This window comes from Neolamprologus brichardi, chromosome 9, assembly GCF_056152115.1.
Source record: "Neolamprologus brichardi isolate AB-2024 chromosome 9, ASM5615211v1, whole genome shotgun sequence".
Lineage (NCBI taxonomy): Eukaryota > Metazoa > Chordata > Actinopteri > Cichliformes > Cichlidae > Neolamprologus > Neolamprologus brichardi.
In genome coordinates, this window is record NC_142112.1 from 41,086,117 (window position 1) to 41,102,703 (window position 16,587).

Genomic DNA, 16,587 nt, shown 5'->3' on the forward strand with positions numbered 1-16,587 from the left:
GCAACAATCTCCATGCATTTAACATTATTCACTTATTGTTTTATGCAGAGGTGGGAAACACCCGACAAACATCAACTCAATGGTTTTATTACAAATAAAGAAAATGTCATATGAATGGTAACAAACAGACCTGATCAAGAGTCACAAATCCATTACTGATTCAACTAAATATGCTGAAACTCAAACATTTAGTAGATTATTACCTAATTCAAATGATATACAAAGCTTATAATGGTCAATTCCCACTTGACGTGCAGAATTTGTTCAAATATGGATAATAAATCCAAATGTAAAGGAAGTTGGAGTTTAGGTTAGGACCAGTGTGAAGGGTCTTTGTCAGGGGGTTAAACTTCCTGTGTTTGAATCAGAGCTTGATTAATTTTTCTTATGCGATGATCTCTCTGTTTTGGATCAGGGTCTGTGTTATATAAGCTTTCGCTAAAACCTACATCTCTTTAGCTTGACATTGAATTTCTCTTTTTTAATCATTTAATCTCTGAGGATATAAATGAAGCCAGTAAAGATAAAAAACTGTGTGAAACTAAATCTTTCTGTACTAAAGCAGACGATCAGAGCAGCACAGCAGGAAGTTTCCTCTCGTGGTTCACAAGGATGGTTACCACAGAGACTGACAGGGGTGAGTCTGAGCTCACACTCAGCTACTGTGCTAATGTGTGTGCGTTACTACCATATTGTCTCTAATCTAGTCGACAAGAACACAGAACAGTAAGAATCTGAAAACCAAGAAGGCGTCTTACCTCGTTAAGCTGTCCGATCACATTAATTAGTAAAGGAGAAGCATGGAGGGAGATAACAGTCATGAGTGGGGCGCTCAGCTGGACAGCTGGGATTCAGTCATGAGCTCACATGAACTGATTACTGCATCAATACTACAATCAAACCTAGGTTAAACCACAAAATCTGCTCTGAAACCCAGACTGGAATCAAGCTGGAACCAGACTGGACTCAGGCTGAAACCAGACTGGGATCAAGCTGGAACCAGACTGGGATCAAGCTGGAACCAGACTGGAATCAAGCTGGACTCAAACTGGACTCAGGCTGGAACCAGACTGGACTCAAGCTGGACTCAAACTGGACCCAGACTGGACACAGGCTGGACTCAAACTGGACTCAGGCTGGAACCAGACTGGACTCAAGCTGGACTCAAACTGGACCCAGACTGGACACAGGCTGGAACCAGACTGGACTCAAACTGGACCCAGACTGGACTCAAACTGGACACAGGCTGGGCTCAGGCTGGAACCAGACTGGACTCAGGCTGGAACCAGATTGGACTCAAGCTGGACCCAGACTGGACTCAAGCTGGACTCAAAATGAACACAGGCTGGAACCAGACTGGACTCAAGCTGGACACAGGCTGGACACAGGCTGGAACCAGACTGGACTCAAGCTGGAACCAGACTGGACTCAAGCTGGACTTAAACTGGACACAGGCTGGACCCAGACTGGCCTCAAACTGGAACCAGACTGGACTCAAGCTGGACTCAAGCTGGACACAGGCTGGAACCAGACTGGACTCAGGCTGGAACCAGACTGGACTCAAGCTGGACTTAAACTGGACACAGGCTGGACTCATGCTGGAACCAGACTGGACTCAAGCTGGAACCAGACTGGACTCAGGCTGGAACCTGACTGGACTCAAACTGGACTCAAAATGGACACAGGCTGGAACCAGACTGGAATCAAGCTGGAACCAGACTGGACTCAAGCTGGCCTCAAACTGGACACAGGCTGGACCCAGACTGGACACAGGCTGGACTCAGGCTGGAACCAGACTGGACTCAAACTGGACTCAAAATGGACACAGGCTGGAACCAGACTGGACTCAAGCTGGACACAGGCTGGAACCAGACTGGACTCAGGCTGGAACCAGACTGGACTCAAGCTGGACTCAAACTGGACACAGGCTGGAACCAGACTGGACTCAAGCTGGAACCAGACTGGACTCAAGCTGGAATTAAACTGGACACAGGCTGGACCCAGACTGGACTCAAACTGGAACCAGACTGGACTCAAGCTGGACTCAAACTGGACACAGGCTGGAACCAGACTGGAATCAAGCTGGAACCAGACTGGACTCAGGCTGGAACCTGACTGGACTCAAGCTGGACCCAGACTGGACTCAGGCTGGAACCAGACTGGAATCAAGCTGGACTCAAGCTGGACTCAGGCTGGAACCTGACTGGACTCAAGCTGGACACAGGCTGGACCCAGACTGGACTCAAACTGGACACAGGCTGGAACCAGACTGGACTCAAACTGGACTCAAAATGGACACAGGCTGGAACCAGACTGGACTCAAGCTGGAACCAGACTGGACTCAAGCTGGCCTCAAAATGGACACAGGCTGGACCCAGACTGGACACAGGCTGGACTCAGGCTGGAACCAGACTGGACTCAAACTGGCCTCAAACTGGACACAGGCTGGACCCAGACTGGACACAGGCTGGACTCAGGCTGGAACCAGACTGGACTCAAACTGGACTCACTTGTGGAAAAAAACTGGGCTGATTCATGTTTTTGAGAGGCTGCCATCACTGAACAGACGGGTGGACGGAGAGTGAGACAGAAACACTGGAAGAACTCCTCACTGCTAACTTTCTGCAAATGGAGGGTGAAAACATTCCCTGTGTGTGTGTGCGTGTGCGTGTTGTGTGTATGTGTGTGTGTGTACTCAGGATGTATAATGGATTAGCCCTGAGGGCAGCCCGCTAGCAGGCAACCAGAACTGAACATACACAAACACACACACACACGCACACACACAGACACACACACACACACACATACACAAACTCACACACACACACACACACACACACACACATACACAAACTCACACACACACACACATCCACAAGCCATTCCCTGTTTTGGCCCATTAGCTGGAGGGAAGATCTATAATGTATGTGTGTGTGTATGTGTGTGGTTGTGTGTCTGTGGGGGGGTTCAGGTAAGTAACATCCATTAGTAAGTTTTTCTCATGATGAAAATGGGTAAACATGTGGAGTGCGCACACACACACACACACACACAGAGCTCACAACAGAAAGTCCCAAACTGGTGCTGTTAGTGAACATTATTGGTTTATTTACTGTCTTCGTCTCCTGATTATTGCTCCTCCTCCTCCTGCTCTCGCAGCCCTCCTGCTCCTCATTATTCACTAACCCGCCTGCTCACAGATTAATAGACTTTTGATATAAATTATTAATTGTTTAGAGAGATTCTTTAGTTAGTAGCATTTTATGGAACTGACTCTGCTCCTTCATGTTTAACCACACTCTTCTGATTGGTCGGTTCTAAAGGCTAATAAAGCAATAATGAACAACAGTGAAATCATGTTTTAGAATCTAATGTGACAAAAGACAGAACAACTGTCACAGAGATGCCTGCAGAAAATCTGGAGCCAAATATAGTGTCACTGCTCAAAGTGACTGTGGGTTAGCTCAGGAGGATAGAACCCAGCTGGTGGTGTGGGTCTAAATGATGGTGTGGGTCTTAATGGTGGTCTTACTGGTGTGTGGGTCTCACTGATGGCTTCACTGGTGGTGTGGGTCTTACTGGTGGTCTTACTGGTGTGTGGGTCTCACTGATGGCTTCACTGGTGGTGTGGGTCTAATTCATAGGTGTCAAACTCTGGCCCGCGGGCCATTCGCAGCCTAATTACATTTGGCCCGCGAAGCCATACCAAATTACTATTAGAGCTGGCCTACTGGTATTATACAGCTAATATATATATTGTTTAGTATTAAGCTTTGCTTGTTCCATATTCAGTTTTCCAGCAAAACGCGTTTGAGTCCATAAGAAAAGATTCATTCTTAAATCTGGAGGAATAAATATATTTCAATAAATATTAATGTTAGCCCGTGACTTCGTTCCAGTTTTGAATTTTGGCCCACTGTGTATTTGAGTTTGACACCCCTGGTCTAATTGATGGTGTGGGTCTTACTGGTGGTGTGGGTCTTACTGGTGGTGTGGGTCTAACTGATGGTGTGGGTCTTAATGGTGGTCTTACTGGTGGTGTGGGTCTTACTGATGGTGTGGGTCTTAATGGTGGTCTAACTGATGGTGTGGGTCTTACTGGTGGTGTGGGTCTTACTGATGGTGTGGGTCTTAATGGTGGTCTAACTGATGGTGTGGGTCTTACTGGTGGTGTGGGTCTTACTGATGGTGTGGGTCTTACTGGTGGTGTGGGTCTTAATGGTGGTCTAACTGATGGTGTGGGTCTTAATGGTGGTCTTACTGGTGGTGTGGGTCTTACTGATGGTGTGGGTCTTAATGGTGGTCTAACTGATGGTGTGGGTCTTACTGGTGGTGTGGGTCTTACTGATGGTGTGGGTCTTACTGGTGGTGTGGGTCTAACTGATGGTGTGGGTCTTAATGGTGGTCTTACTGGTGGCGTGGGTCTTACTGGTGGTGTGGGTCTTACTGATGGTCTCACTGGTGGTGTGGGTCTCACTGATGGTCTCACTGGTGGTGTGGGTCTCACTGATGGTCTCACTGGTGGTGTGGGTCTCACTGATGCTGTGGGTCTTACTGATGGTCTCACTGGTGGTGTGGGTCTAACTGATGGTCTCACTGGTGGTGTGGGTCTCACTGATGGTCTCACTGGTGGTGTGGGTCTCACAGATGGTCTTACTGGTGGTGTGGGTCTCACTGATGGTCTCACTGGTGGTGTGGGTCTTACTGATGGTCTCACTGGTGGTGTGGGTCTAACTGATGGTCTCACTGGTGGTGTGGGTCTCACTGATGGTCTCACTGGTGGTGTGGGTCTCACAGATGGTCTTACTGGTGGTGTGGGTCTTACTGGTGGTGTGGGTCTTACTGATGGTCTCACTGTGGTGTGGGTCTTGCTGATGGTCTCACTGGTGGTGTGGGTCTTACTGGTGGTGTGGGTCTTACTGGTGGTCTCACTGGTGGTGTGGGTCTTACTGGTGGTGTGGGTCTTACTGATGGTCTCACTGTGGTGTGGGTCTTACTGATGGTCTCACTGGTGGTGTGGGTCTTACTGGTGGTGTGGGTCTTACTGATGGTCTTACTGGGGGTGTGGATCTAATTGATGGTGTGAGTCTTACTGGTGCTGTGGATCTAATTGATGGTGTGAGTCTTACTGGTGGTGTGGATCTAATTGATGGTGTGAGTCTTACTGGTGGTGTGGATCTTTATTGGAAGTGTTTGGAAGTTTTCTTTGAAGCTACAAATTCTGACAAACCAACATGATGAATGTTTCCACTAGAATTGAAAAAGCACTTCACAGCTCAGTGAAACTGTGAAGTAAATAAACAATTTTCCACAACCTGCAGACAATTTTTTTGTTTCCTTGCCAGCTTTAGTCAGGCATTGGAAAATCTCATTAAATACAGACTTCTTTTTTTTTTAAATCTACCAAGAACCATGAAGGTGGAGGCTGACGGAGAGTCGTGGTGTTTCTCCGTTTCTTTGTGCTGAAAAAACAAGCCCAGCCCTAGCTCAGATTCACTAGCTCAGGTCCTGATCTTTCTGATGGTGTTGGCCTTATTGATGTGTGGGTGTAACTGAAGGTGTGGGGTCTAGGCGTGGGTCCTGATGGACTGTGGGCTTCACTTTGTAAACACACACTTTTTTATGTCGACTTTTGTCAGCATTCACACCTGCCTCTGTCTGACCCCTCCCCCACAGCTGTGGATTGGATAAAAGTGTTTTTACTGTCAAACTGAAGAGGAAACTCAGAGTGTCGTCCTCACCTCGTATTCCTCCTTGAAACCATAGCCCTCAGCACATTTCATCTGGGTGATGTGCTGCAGCAGGTCGGCCACTCGGATGGCCGGGTGCAGCTGTCCTGTCTGATACGGCAGCGCCTCCCTTTCAGAGTCCCGCTGCTTGTAGTGGGACTGGACCAGGCTACTGGTTTCACTGGTCATAGTGTGGCTGTCATCTGGAGGGAGGATAGAAGGAGAGGCGGGAGAGGGTGGACAGATCAGATTTAGGCTGCACAGACACATTTAAAAATATGAAGCTGGGATGGACCAGACCGACCCAGGCAGGACCAGGACATTAGCTCCAGTTCTAATGTTTCTTATTATGGAACTTGATAAATTTCACTTTCAGTTCTGTGTCGGTTACATTTGAATTGTTCTGATTAAAGCTTAGCTTAATTTTGGACAGACTTTGTATGTTCACTTAAATACCTTTAAAAAATCTTCTAAATTCCTTCAAAGGTCAGCGATCACATTTACAGATCTGCTATTGAATCTGCTCATTAAATCCATCAATGCTACAGAGTGGCATATAAAGTTTAAATGAACCAGAAGGATTAAAGTTCCTGCTCAGAAGCTGACATCGAGCTGAACAGGAGAAGATATGAGGCGAAGATAAGAGCGACTCTACTGTACCACAGGGAAATGGACATCACAGTATCTGCAGCGAAAATGTGAACTGTTGATCTGACAGTTGAGAGTAGCGGCCCGGCTTCCACTGATCCAAGTTCAGAACTTTCTTAGCATATGAGGTAGGTAATCCTAAAATGCTGACAGATTTTTCAAAGTTGTAGTGAATTAGAAACTGCAGACTTCCTTTCACAGTCACGCTGTCTCTGTGTTTTTCATCAGTAACTTTATCGTCAGCAGGCAAACCAATGGGATTCTGTGTTTACAGCCAATCAATCGCAGCGTCCTGACCTCATGAAGCACAGACCGCTTTGATTTGTTTGGTCAAACCTTCTAACCTTCAGCTGCTGCTCTAACAAGTCTCAGTGAAAACTCGGACTCGGACATCCAGCCACTGAAACCTGGACTCTGTGTATTATCAGTGGAAAGACTGATTTTGTTAGATCATGTATTGGTATGAGTTGGTTACTTACTGGTTTTAGTTTTTCTTTACTGGATAAAATAGAAGCAACAGTGAACAGAAGGACGGTTTTCACTATTTGCGTTGGTCCATTTTTTCCCTGAATGTTAGAGTGAAGATGTTTTCCTTGTTGTTCTTTCAGCCTCATGTACTAAACACAGCAGAAACATCTTAACCAGCCACCAGGACTGTTAGAAGACTACAGGGTGAAGCCATGATGTAACACAAACTGCCTCAGATTACAAAACTGCTCAGGTGTTGGTTAATAATAATAATAATAATAATAATAATGTATACTTTATTGATCCCTGTGTGGAAAGTCCTCTCTGCATTTAACCCATTCACTCATTGAAGCAGTGGGCAGCCACCAATCTAGCGCCCGGGTTAAACAGTAAAAGAGTGATCTTGGTGCTTCAATCTCATCGAGCCTGAATTTGACGGACGGCCTGAAAGAGTGAAGTCATACAAAGTCTGTCCAGAGTCTGTACTTTCCTTCAGTATGCCACTGATCTGTCCAAGGAGCCAACAGCAACACTAATGAATGACACACACAGATCACATGACATCAGATCACATGACTAGAGAGAGGATGGTGATTGTTGCTGGTTTCTTTTCACACTGCTGCCATGTCAAGTTCTTCAATAGTTCATTGCAGTTAATTGTAATATCAAGTACTGTTCTGGATCCAGTACATCATGGTCTGAGTACTGGTTCAGATCCAGTACAGCATGGTCTGAGTACTGGTCTAGAGTTGGTCCAGGTTCTCGGAGCTGCGGTGTGAAAAGAGGAAAGTTCAGAGTCCTGGAAATGAACAAACCTTTTTGGTAAACTGGTTTCTAATCAACCTTTGGCTCTTCAGAAACGTCCAGGACTCTGATGTGAACATTTCAGCAAAGACTTGGCTGACATACCTTCCACTATACTCTCTAACTCTGTTTTTATTGGCTAGTCTGGGGGCTGACTGACCAATCAGGAACTCTCTGTCATTTAAAGCCCAATCAGGTATGGTGAGGCCGAGAAGATGGGTGATGTAATGGAGGTGGCGAGTTGTGACTGAATGGACAAAACAACCACTATGACAAAAAAGGGAACCAATCAGATAAAGAGATGCAGAGCTAGAAGCTGATTGATTCAAGGTTACATGGTGGGAGGAGCTGGGGGTTGTAGCGTCACAATCTCACAGACGGTAAAAAAATGCGTCATTGCCACGCTAACTGATGATGTCACAGCGGTGGTGGGTGTGGCTCCATGCTCAGTGGTGACAGACACCCCTCCCCAACATGAGCCCACCCTTTAGCCCCAAATTTAACCACTTACCATTAATGGGCACTTTACAAAGAGAAAGATAGAAAAGAAGAAGAAGACAGAGGAGACAGAGTTTAGGCAACAAATTTAGCTTTAGCCTGTTCTTAAGCTAACCTTCTGCTAACAAACAGCCAGCATGAATCAAACAAACAGCTAGTAGTAGTTCTATTTGCATTGGTAGCAGCTAGCATTTAGGGTAACCTAGCTACCCTTGCTAACTGTACCCTGAGTGCAGGACTGGTAGCCTTGGCTAATGTCAGCATCCCTTGCCTGAAGACCGATTAGCTAGCCTGAGGAGAGAGGAGAAAAGGGGAATTTATGAAACAGTGCTTACTAATAGCCTTCTATTCTGTGGACGTTTAGCTGGCTTAGCTGAATCAAGTGCAGAAGTTTCACTGAAACTTGGAGCCGGGTCCACTGTTCCCCATGTAGATGTTCCTGTCCCTCACACTGCGTTTGGGTAGAACGTCACCTGTTTCTAGTCAAAATCCTTTAGAGATACTATCGATTTAATTTGACCACAGCCCTAATCACAGCTCAAGGACAGAAAGACTCTCTGACAGGTTCCCACAACATGTCCCAAACAGAGCTGGAGAATATGTGTTCCATGTGTTCTTTAACTACCAGATACACCTGGGCAAGTGTTTACAGTAAAACAACCACCGTTTGTTTCCCAAGAGCCAAGCAAATCTCAGGTTAAATCTGAGGAAGGTTAAAGTATACAAGGTCTGTGAGCCGAGCTCGGCTGCTTTCATTTCTGTGATCTGAAATAATGACGTGCCTACAACGTGCGTATCAATATTTACAGACTAAAAACACTGAAGAGCTGAAGAAGCGAAAGTTCTCAAAGATATGGATCGTCCACAGAAAACGTGTGCTCACGAGGTGTGGTAATTACATTTGTGTTTAGTTCCTCTTGATAGCATGAGTGATTATCAATGAGATAACTGAGACTGAATAAATCTGTCACTTGCCAAGCCTCTGATATTTTAAATAACTGACAAAAATGAAGCCGAGGATTAGGATTCTTCTCAGCTGCAGCCAGACTCTGGGTAAATGTTCACATCACATATAATAATATATTAATAAATAATCAGTTTATTAATATAAACTTTTGGTTTTCCTCCCCCCAGTCCACGTGGCGTGTTGTGCCCATGCAGAGGTTGGAAGTCACAGACAGACGTGACGTCAACACAACACGCAGGAATGTTGTGGATGCGGGGATGGAGTGAAGCCCACCATCAAGTTTCAAAAACAACAAAACCAAAACAGATAAATGCACAAATTTAATCCATTATGAAAGGAAAATAACAATAAAATAAATGTTAATTTAATATAAAGGCAAATAAAAAATGATATTTTAATCAATTAAACTAAAAAACATACAAACTGACAGAAAGAAGAGTATAAATAAGAACTTTATGATCTGAAACAAAATCGTACTTGTAAAAGATGAAGGAACAAGATAACAAAAACAAGATTCCAAAAGGAGGAAAGAACCAAAAGCAGCCGAACGAGAAGCAAGCAGGGATGGATGAAAGTCAGAATATCTGTCCTTCTGTCTCTCGTCTCCTCTCACCTGTCTCTCTATTCTAGGCCTCAGCTCTGTCCACTTCCTACCATCTGACTGTCCCTTTCCTGTCTGTCTACCTGTGCACATCTGGCCTATCGAGGAAACAGAGGAAACAGAGGAAACAGAGGAAAGGTGTCTCACCCAAAATGGCTGTCGGTACGAAGGGATCTGCCATCAGGACACAGCAGCAGACAGACAGATGGACAGACAGGACAAAAGAAGAAGAGAAAAAGAAGAAGAAGACCAGTCAGCTCGCTACATGTCTGCAGGCAAAACATCGGCTCAATTTTGGCTAACTAATGTGTGAACACCAGCTGTCAGGATAATATTAGGCTCGTGGTAGATGAATGTTGGTTGAGAGTATAGTTAATGTTGACTAAATGGTTAAAATGCATCAGCTGGATGTTGGCTGACTGCTGGATGAATGTTAACTAATTGCCCTAACTAATTTTAGGGCAGCACGGTGGCACGGTGGTTAGCACTGTTGCCGCACAGCAAGAAGGTCCTGAGTTCAATTCCAACATCAGGCCGGGGTCTTTCTGTGTGGAGTTTGCATGTTCTCCCCGTGTTTGCGTGGGTTCCTTCCGGGTACTCCGGCTTCCTCCCACCGTCCAAAGACATGCAGCTTGTGGGGATAGGTTAATTGGATTATCCAAATTGTCACTAGGTGTGAATGTGCGAATGAATGTGAGTGCGAATGGTTGTCTGTCCCTGTGTGTTGGCCCTGCGACAGACTGGCGACCTGTCCAGGGTGTACCCCGCCTTTTGCCCTATGACAGCTGGGATAGGCTCCAGCGCCCCCCGCGACCCTGAAAAGGATAAGCGGAAGCAAATGGATGGATGGATGATCTAATTTAAAGTGGAAATGCTAGATTGAAGCTAGATTGAAGAAATATGTAAATTTCTACCTTATCATGGTGGAGGGGGTTTGTGTGTCCCAGGGATCCTGCGGGCTATGTTGCTGGGGGGCTTTTGCCCACTGGTAGGGTCTACCATGGCACAGACAAAGAGCCATTCAGAAGACTCTTGCGTGTTACCAGGGCCCCGCCTGGAGGCAGGCGTGGAGAGTCTGCCCAAGACACAGTGCCTGGTGGCCAGCCCTTAGCTCATGGGCCCTTGCTGGGCGCAGCCCCAAGAGGGGACATGGGCCCATCCCCCTTTAGGCCCACCACGCATAGGAGGAGTTGTAGGGGTTGGGTGCAGTATGTACTTGGTGCTGGCCAAGCGGCCAAGCCAGACCAATCAATGCTCCTGAGGATGGCAACTTGGATGTGGAACATCACCTCTCTGGTGGGGAAGGACCTGAGCTAGTGAACGAGGTTGAGATGCACCAGCTAGATATATATCCAGCTCACCTCAACGCAGGCTGATGATCGATTGTGTAATCATATCATCAGATCTACGACCACATGTCCTGGACACTCGAGCGATGAGAGAGGCTGAGATGTAGGGCTTTGCGATATGACGAAATATATCGGATGATGAAATTAAAATCGTTTTATATTATACTCTATCGTTTGTTTCATGGTGTCGCAAAATCCACTTTGGTCAACATGTGGATGCAGGCACAGAAAATCCCAGCATGGCCAGTGAAGACGAGGCAGAACCAGTTAGCTCAAACAGAAGGAGCAGTCCAAACAAATGGTGGACCATAAAGGAGTGGTCACCTCTGTTGCATGAACATGGTTTGGTTATAAACAGTCTGACATGGACCAGAAAACTGTACTATGCAAATGATGGCACTAACGAGGCCCCACTACAGACTCGAACACGGCAAACCTCTCTTTCAAGAATGACGTGACAGAGTGTGGAGAGAGTTCACGGTGCTCCAAATGAACCTTAGACTCAAACGTCAGAACAGGCTTTTCCCCGCAGCACGCCGTGTAATAAATACTCACAAGGAAAATGGCAGCCGTTACAACTTGGTGGTAAGTTGGACAAGGTGGGAAGGGACGACGGTGGATAGACCTGTAAATACCTCAGAGTACACACTAACTGGACTGGGTTAAAAACACCAGTGCACGCTACAGGAAGGGCCAGACTCTGTTTTCAGAGGCAGTTGAGGTCTGCAACATCTACCAGACAATGCTCAGGATTTTCTGTGAGTCTGCTGTGGTCAGTGCTGTCCTCTACAGTGCTGCATGCTGGGGCAGCAGGTTGAGGGTCACATGTTCAGTGAGAGACTGAGATTACCCATAATGCACCACTGAACGACACAGGAAATGATTCCTTCCCGTGGATATCTTTGTACAACTCCTAACTACTGTAGTGTGTACTATTGCACAGTACACACTACAGTAGTTACACACCCTTAATATCTGCAGGGGGGGATCACACTCTTCAGCCTCCTGGGGAAAGAATAAATATGCGGTTTACTCTTTAGCCTATCAAGGGTATTTAAGGGTGTGTGCCCACAGTCTACATGCGTTTTGTGGACTTGGAGAAGTCCTCTGAGTATGCTTTGGGAGGCATTTTGGAGTATGGGGTGTCTGGCCCACTGCAATGAGCTATTTGGTCCTTATACAAGAAAGAGCTTGGTCCACATTGTCAGCTTGGTCACCGATTTTTTTTGACAAAATATCCGGGTGTAGCCAAACTACTTCTACTCAGGTGGAGTCAGAATCTCGTCACTGCTTTTTGCAGATGATGGGGGCTCTGTTGTCTTCATCAGGTGGTGGCCTCCAGCTCACACTGAAAATCAGCACCTCCAAGTCTGAGGCCATGGTCCTCAGCTGGAAAAGGGTGGAGTGCCCACTCCGGGTCAGGGAGGAGTTGCTGCCCCAAGTGGAGGAGTTTAAGTATCTCAGGTTCTTGTTCACGAGTGAGGGGAGCGGGAGGACTGAGCTGCACCAGTCCATCATGGTAAAGAGAGAGCTAAGCTTAAAAGCTGAGTGTTTCTGGTGGATCTACGTCCCTTACCAATGGTAACAAGCTTTGGGTAGTGACTGAAAGAATGGGGTCGCTAATGCAAGTGGAAATGAGCTTTCTCCAGAGGATGGCTGGCCTTTCCCTTAGAGATAGAGATGGGCTCAGCCATCCAGGAGGAGCTCAGAGTAGAGCCACTACTCCTCTAGATTTAAAGGAGCCAGTTAAGGTGGCTCGGGCACCCTAGGATGCCTCCTCGGCGCCTCCTGGTGTTCTGGATTTTTGCTACCGAGAAAAGGCCCCGGGGCAGACCCAGGCTACTCTGGAGAGATTGCGTCTCTCGGCTGGCTTCTGTGTTCCCCAGATAAGGAGGTGGCTGGGGAGAGTGAGGTCTGGCCTTATCTTCTTTGGCTGCTGGCCCTGAGACCCAGCCTCGGATAAACTTTTCAGAACATGTTTAGCTTACGAGTTATGTGCTTATCAGATAAAATTGAATTGAATTATCTGAGGTATACCAGGGAGTCAAGTAGTTCTGATTTGAGGTTTTCTTTTTCATAGGAGCTACAGTATCCAGAGTTGTACCCAATGAGGCTATAACACTATTAACAAGATGAGTCAAGATGAGTAGCGTTAGGTAGCTGTTCTGCAGTGTGTTGGCAGAAGGCTTTGAAGAAGGTAAGAGTGGAGGAACTGCATCCTTTAATTTAGTTACATCGAGCTGAGAAAGACATCTACTGTAATGAATCCCCACTATTGTAATGAATTATTGTCAATCTAAATGTTAGTGTTGTTGGATGGATGTCTGGGGAATGCTAATATTAGCACACAGGGACTGATCGTCGTCCAAATGCCTCTCAGAATCTGTGTGGCATTTTTGTGTACAGGTGTAAGGAGAGGAACCAGCAGGTGGAGGTTCATGCAGATGAAGCAGTGTAAAAACAGCCGACAGTGGAAGACGTGTCTCTGAGACTCATCAAAGAACTGTTGCTGGTGTGCAGTAAGTGCCTGCAGTGACTGTTTGTTTGTTCAGCATCGATCTTCATGCATCTGGTGGACACTGGTCCCTGCTGCACATCTGAGACAGTCTGAGACAGTCTGCCTCCTTTTACAAATGAAAACATTACATCGAGACCAGACAGAGCGACTCTGACAGCAGTTCTTATGTCGACAGGAGGCATCTCAGTGTTTTTACCTGGGTAGTAGGAGTTTGGTACGGAGGTGCTGATGGTGTTTGTCTTCAGGGTGAAGGAGGACGGAGATGAAACAGCTGCATAGAGGAAACAGAAACGCAGACTTAAAGTTTCCTGCTTCTTCCATTTTACAGTCACTGATTCACCCATCGCCCCGCCTGCAACTTCATAAGGAAAGTCTCAGTGATGGTTAATTATTGCTTCATTTATGTTAGCAGCACACTAGCAGCACGTTAGCAATACGTTAGCATGGCATTAGCAGCACATAGCAGGGTATTAGCACCATGTTAGCATGGCATTAGCAGCACATAGCAGGGCATTAGCACCATGTTAGCATGGCATTAGCAGCACATTAGCAGGGCATTATCAGCGCGTTAGCAGTATGTTAGCATGGCATTAGCAGCACGTTAGCAGCAGGTTAACAGGGCATTAGCAGCGTGTTAGCATGGCATTAGCAGTATGTTAGCAGCTGGTTAGCAGCTGGTTAGCAGTATGTTAGCATCGCATTAGCAGCAGTTTAGCAACAGCTTAGCATTGCATTAGCAGCCGTTTAGCAACAGCTTAGCAGGGCATTAGCAGCGCGTTAGCAGCGCGTTAGCAGGGCATTAGCATGTTAGCAGTATGTTAGAAGGGCGTTAGGACTGTTTGCAGAGACCACAGCTGTAATCCTCAGTACTCCTTTATGAATCACTTGTACCTGGAGTTTGACCCATGATTTGAAATTGTTGCTCAGTTGTTTAATGAACACTGGGTTTCTACTTTAATAAAAGTCAGAGTTACTAGAGATTTGCAGCACTTCTTTTATAATTTTTTATTGTCACTTGAATCTTTTCTGATTGTATTAGATGATTTCAGTTTCAGACAGTCTTCTTTTTGTGGTCGTAAAGCCACAGACTTTCAGTCGTCTCAGTCTGAGCACACAGATGGACCAAAACCTTCTCAGGATCTTTGGTCTGGAAGATTTGAGCAGATCAATAAAGAGCATAACTTTTTATTTCAGTTACACTGGTTTGTAGTTTTAGCTTTACTTAATAACCAGAATGATGCTGGAGGAGAGGTCTGTTAGCCTGGTTTGTTGTGAGCAGCTCTTCCCTTGTTGTCGTCTACTGACTGATCCAAAGATGACGTTTGACTGACCTCCTTGTTTTCGGGCGCAGTTACACACCTGAGACTCTCATGGTTAAATTAAATCAGAGGCTCCTGTAAGCAGACATGGTTTCAGGGTCTGTGGTGTTTGATGTCTGTGCTTAATTTAAATCGTCTCCTCAAGGGAGGCACTCGCAGCTGCACGCCATGCTCCAGAATAAAGAGGAAGACGGCGAGCAGAGGAGCCTGGGGAGAAGGGTGCCGCCTCGCCCTCTGACGGCCGCTACGCTGCGATAAAACATTGCCTCCTTCAGCTCACGGCAGGAAGGACGCCACCTGCTTGGGTTTGATCTTGTCTTCTTTCAGGTTGGTCGGCGTCCTAAGCCACGCAGCAAAAACATAGGATTTCACTGTTGCCGTGGAAACCGAGTCAGAACACGAAGTCATGGAATGACCGACCACACCACAGCCTGAGCTCCTCCCACGACTCACTGCTATCGTTTAGATACGGGATTATCACGTCATGAATCATCAGCGAAATGATCTTACTTTGAAAGAAAACGTGTGGACTCGGTAAGCGTTTGGAGATCAGTCTGCGTCGTCTGTGCGACCTGTGGGCGAGCGACTCGACTCAAGTCTTTGTCTCACCCGCTTGTCAGAGATAGGATTAGCGATAGCATTTGTGTGCGTCGCGTGCATGTACTCACTGCGTCCGTTCAGCGTGTGCACATGCGTGTCCACCATGGTGGTGTGCTGGGAGTTGTTCACCATCAAGGTCATTTCCTGTCTGGAGCTCAGAGTTTCCTTCCTCTTCTTCGCCAACTTCCTGCCGACACACACAAAAAAAAGCTGAGGTTTCAATAAAGTTTTCTTCCCTCAAACTCTGATTTTTCTTTTTTTATTATCTATTAAGGTGGTATGAACAAGGCTGTTTTTCGGCACTTAAGGTGACATGAGAGAGATTTTATAGCTGTATTATCTCCATTAAGGTGAGACAGATGGTGTTTGGGTTTAAGGCGGTATGGAGTAACTTACATTCCTGCTGTGTGAACACTTCTTTTAAGGTGGTAAGAGTTTTCTCTGTGAAGCCATGTGTTAAGGCAGCATGAGCAGATGCTTCTCAGTTAAAGTGGAATCAGTGAGAGTTTCCAATGTGCCATTTGTCTTTTAAGGTGGAATGGAGGCTTTGCATTTGTTAGATCAGCAGGCTCTTAAGGTGGTCTGAATGGAGCTCCTTTAATGAGCCGTACCTAAAGTGGAAGCTGAGCTGTAAACCTGTGAGTTAGTGATGCTTTTTAAATTTACGAGTCATTAAACGTCGCTTGCTGCTCCATCGTTACTCCTCTCACACTCATCACTCCTAACCTCTGACACATTTTTTCGAATATTTGGTCAAATTTAAAAGCTTGTGAGTGACATCTCAGCTCAAAGACCATTCAACTCTTTGATTCTTCTGCAGTTCTTCTGAAAGTGAGACGAGTTTTGTTAGAGGAGCTTAAATGAGAAGCGATGCTGGGGCTTCACTTTGTTCTGTTTGTGTGTGTGTTGTGTAACCACTGCAGAGGAAAAGCATCTTTAAATGACTAAAGCATCCTCGCATCCATCGTCTGTATTTTCTCTCTTTCTATTCTGAGTCTGAATAAAGAAAATGCATTTGTCCGATTGCACACAGGCACACACACACACACACACACACACACACACACACACACACACACACAC

The 16,587-nt window shown here is 46.2% G+C and overlaps 1 protein-coding gene across 4 annotated transcripts in view; it reads right to left on the bottom strand.

Annotated features, from left to right (window-relative positions):
• Positions 1 to 16,587, bottom strand: part of LOC102779429 (receptor-type tyrosine-protein phosphatase mu-like) — a 166,578-nt gene that overhangs the window by 36,708 nt on the left and 113,283 nt on the right. For 2 of the 4 annotated variants that reach the window (XM_087846658.1, XM_087846656.1), the window contains 4 exons: positions 15,573 to 15,691; positions 13,782 to 13,856; positions 9,866 to 9,892; positions 5,745 to 5,935 (listed from right to left, as the gene is read on the bottom strand). In XM_087846658.1, the coding sequence (XP_087702784.1) occupies positions 5,745 to 5,935; positions 9,866 to 9,892; positions 13,782 to 13,856; positions 15,573 to 15,691 (412 nt within the window). The remainder of the gene's footprint in view (positions 1 to 5,744; positions 5,936 to 9,865; positions 9,893 to 13,781; positions 13,857 to 15,572; positions 15,692 to 16,587) is intronic. The other 2 variants (XM_087846659.1, XM_087846657.1) reach the window with 1 other exon arrangement.